A 3,602-nucleotide genomic window follows, 5' to 3' on the forward strand; every position below is an offset into this window, starting at 1 on the left:
AAGGAAAAACAAAACAAAAAAAGACATGGAGAGGGGCTGTCAGGGCCCCCCAGGGACAGAACTGGCATGCCCCCCCCCGCTTAGTGCAGTGCCTTGGTCAGGCAGTCTTAAGTTCATATCCTGTCTCTGACACCAGTCAGCTGTGAGACCTCTAGCAAGTTACTTCACGTCTGGGCCTCAATTTCTTCATCTGTCCAATAGGTATAAGAATCATCATGCCCACTTCACTGGGGTTTGGGAGAGGCTCTTAGGTAGCAGATGTGAGCACTGAGTCACTGTGCTCAGATAATGATGCTGACCAGCACAGCCTTAATGTTTCGGGCACTTCCAATAACACCAGACCCCTCACAACAGACCCCTATCTTGTGAATAAGAAACTGGAGCACAGAGAGGCGAAGTGATTTGCTCAAGGTCACCCAGCTGGTATGTGGTGCAGCTAGGATTTGAACCGAAGCTCATCTAACTCACAGAGCACACATTTGGTCTTTGTGACACTTCATGACACCCACTTTGCAGATGGGGAAACTGAAGCTCTGAAAATTGAAGCATTTTCACAGGCACCTGGTAGGAGAAGCTGCTCTGGCTAGGAGTGGTATGGGGACCCCACGGCGACCCTCACTGACCCCGCCAGTCCTGCCCACTCACTCCAGCTGCGTCATGTCCTCCACACCATCCTCCCTGTGCTGCTCTCGGAACCGCACGGACGGCAGGTTGCGGATGGAGTGCATCTGCATGAGAGAGAGGCTGTGTCTGCGGGTTGGAGGGCACACTCACCCCACGGCCCGTGGCTTGGTCACAGCTGGGACCTGCTCCCGTTGTCAGACAGGGCGCCCCGAGGTCAGGTTGGGCGAGTCCTGCAGGCCTCCTTGCCACTGAAAGCTGTTGCCCACGGAACCTGCCTTCGTCCCTCGCACCTGGGGGAGCCCCCAACTGTAAAGGCACTCGCACGTATACACTGGCTCCCTCCTGACCTAGGCTCTCGCAGGCCCCGTGTCGGCTTGTGCAATGATTCGATGGACACCCGTGTCCTGGTGCATGGGGCCTCTAGCATGGCGGAGATGGAGATTGTCTCAGCACCACACCTCACACCCATCCTGGGGCACATGCGTGGACACCTGTGTATGAACCTCCACACAATGGCATCTGCAGTTCATACAACTCCCATGCATGCTGGTCTTGCAGCAGGCCTGTGGGGCCTGGCCGCAGGCATGTGAATGTGCAAGCACACATGCACTGTGTCCACTTGGCATGTATGTGTGGGCAGATAGCTGGGGCCCTCCCTACTCTGCAGGTCTTGAGAATGGAAGTCCTGCTGTCACCTTTGGGCTGCAAGGTCTTCACTGTGCCTGTCTATGTGCATACACGTGTGTGTACGCGGGCAGAGGGTGGGTGAATGACCTGACTCCCAGGGATGCCACGTCTGCTCAGATGTCAGCACATGCACACACACTTTCCTCATTTGGCTGTGGTACTCACACACGTGTTCAGGCACCCAGGCCTGCATAGGACCCGTGTGACTGTGAGCACACACGTGTACTCTCAGGCGTTCCGATTCCAGCTGTGCCCCTCCCTGAGCAGGTTAGGAAAGGTGACACTAGAAGGGAGCCCTGAGTGCCCGTCACTGGGCTGCTAAGTAGGACACAGCAAGTATCACCCTTTCGGCCCTGGCCTCTGGCCCACCCATCTACCCACGTGCAGCCACAGACCCTGAATAATTCAGCCACTCACGTATTCCAGGGTGAGGAGGGCCCAGGCATCCTTGCCCCTCACCCCTGGGCGCCCTGCGCCCCGCTCCCGCAATGCTGCAGCCCACACAGCACGGGGCACCCGCCGCCGGGGCCAGGGGCCCCCCAACAGCCAGGCCGCCCCGGTCGCCATTGCTGGGCCCAGCTGGCTACCCGCTCCACCGGGCACCGTCTGCAGAGCTGAGAAGTACCCGCCGCCTCTGCTTGCCCCGCCCACCCCTAGCGTCCCGGGGGAGGCTCCGGTGACCACTCGTCTCCGCCAAGGGCCACCCAGCATCAGGCTCGCGTTCCGCCATGAATGTGGCAGCCAGGCATGGGCTGGGCACCCCTAAGATGGATTGCCTTCCCTGTATCCCATGGGGGCCCGATGAACTCCTGGCTCAGTTCTCCATCCACCATGTGACCTCTAGGTCTCAGTTTCCCCTCTCTGCAATGAGGAGGCTGGAGAGTTGGGTCCTGAGCCCTTAATCCTTGTCTAGTACAGAATCCTGTAGCCCAGGGGACTGCAAAGGGCAGCAGAAACCCTGCAGAGACTACAATTTGGGGGAAGGTCAGCAGGAAGCAGGAGGAACAGCAAAGACCTGCGTGTGTAGGTGGGACAGTGGACAAGCAATGCCTGCAGTTTCGCATTCAACTCAGCCAAAATCTCCGGGCGGCAGCTGGGGAGCCAGGCCTGCCATCCAGATCAGACTAGGGCAGGGCTGGGACTGACAGATCTGGGACTGACAAAAATCCTTCCCCAAAGCAACTCGGCGGCAGCAGCCCACATCTCTGTGTAGTGTGGGCCTGTGCTGCGCATCCCCTTGTTCAACCTTCCAGAGGTTCTTGAAGGCCCAGGCCGTTCTACCCAACTGACAGATGGGAAGACGGAGGCAGCATCTCCTAAGGTTGCAGAGTGCTCCAGAGGCTGTCTCACCTGCCCTATTTCCTAGGCCAGAACTCCCAAGCCTTCCCTCTAACCTATGCCCCCATACCTTGTTCCACCAGCTTTTGGGGCCAACCTCTTCCCAGGGGCCCCCAAGGGACAGGCAGGCGGCTCCAGGGCCAGAGCGGCAGGACTTGAGATGGGCATGTACTCGTGGCCAGGGTCGGTGGGTGTCTGCTGGCAGCCAGAGGCGGGACCAGTAAACACTCCAAGCTCTCGGCTCAGGGGTGGGCTTGGGGGCCTGCGTAGGTTGGGCTGGCGGATGTGGGGTCACAGGCCCAACTCTCTGGAAGGAGCTCAGCTTCTGCACTCTAGGCATGACCACGGCGAAACGCCCAGGGCCTGCCTGGCGCCGCTCACCCCCCGTGGGCAAGGGCTCCGGGACCCTGGTGGGCACCAAGGGGGCCAGGGCTCTGGGTAGTGTCCCCCAGCGGCGCCATGGTGGCCACGTGGCCCTTGTCTGGTCACACGCGGCCAGCGGGTAGGAGAGGCTGAGTTTCAATGCCTTCTGCTCTGGGAAAACATCCTTGAAGGATGTCAGCGTTGGAGGCTCAGGCTCTGCTGGTGGCTGGGGGTCCCCTGGGGTGGCCTCTTCTTCAGGCTTCTCAGGGTTCAGGCCAGTCGCTTTGGTGAGCTGTCCGGGACCCGGGTCGTGGTGTCGGCCCAGGAAGACACTGGTCGAATCTGCAGCTCCATCCTCAGGCCGGAGAGCGGGGGATGGCACAGGGCCCACGTGCTGCAGGAAGGGGTTTTCAGGTACAGGGGGTGGCCTGGAAAAGCCTCGTCGGCTGCCCGCACCTCCTGGCCAGGGGGAGGGTGGGCGCTGCGTGGGAGGCACGTCCACGTCCCAGCTGGGGGCCAGCGGGGGCACCGTCCAGGGTGTCTCCGCGTCCTCGTCTGCTCTCCGGCTCTCCTGGTGCTCCAGGGTGCCC

The 3,602-nt window shown here is 60.6% G+C and overlaps 1 protein-coding gene across 1 annotated transcript in view; it reads right to left on the reverse strand.

Moving 5' to 3' along the window:
* The window catches only part of MYO15A (myosin XVA), a gene marked incomplete at its 5' end in the record, with an annotated part of 55,825 nt that extends 52,227 nt beyond the window's left edge, over positions 1-3,598 (reverse strand). Inside the window, 2 exons of the mRNA XM_008048209.1 lie at positions 646-728; positions 2,720-3,598. Coding sequence (XP_008046400.1) covers positions 646-728; positions 2,720-3,598 — 962 coding nt within the window. The remainder of the gene's footprint in view (positions 1-645; positions 729-2,719) is intronic.
* Between the last annotated feature and the right edge of the window lie 4 nt (positions 3,599-3,602).

The sequence above is a fragment of the Carlito syrichta genome, unplaced genomic scaffold (genome assembly GCF_000164805.1).
Source record: "Carlito syrichta isolate Samal-C Ts95f unplaced genomic scaffold, Tarsius_syrichta-2.0.1 Scaffold121193, whole genome shotgun sequence".
NCBI lineage: Eukaryota > Metazoa > Chordata > Mammalia > Primates > Tarsiidae > Carlito > Carlito syrichta.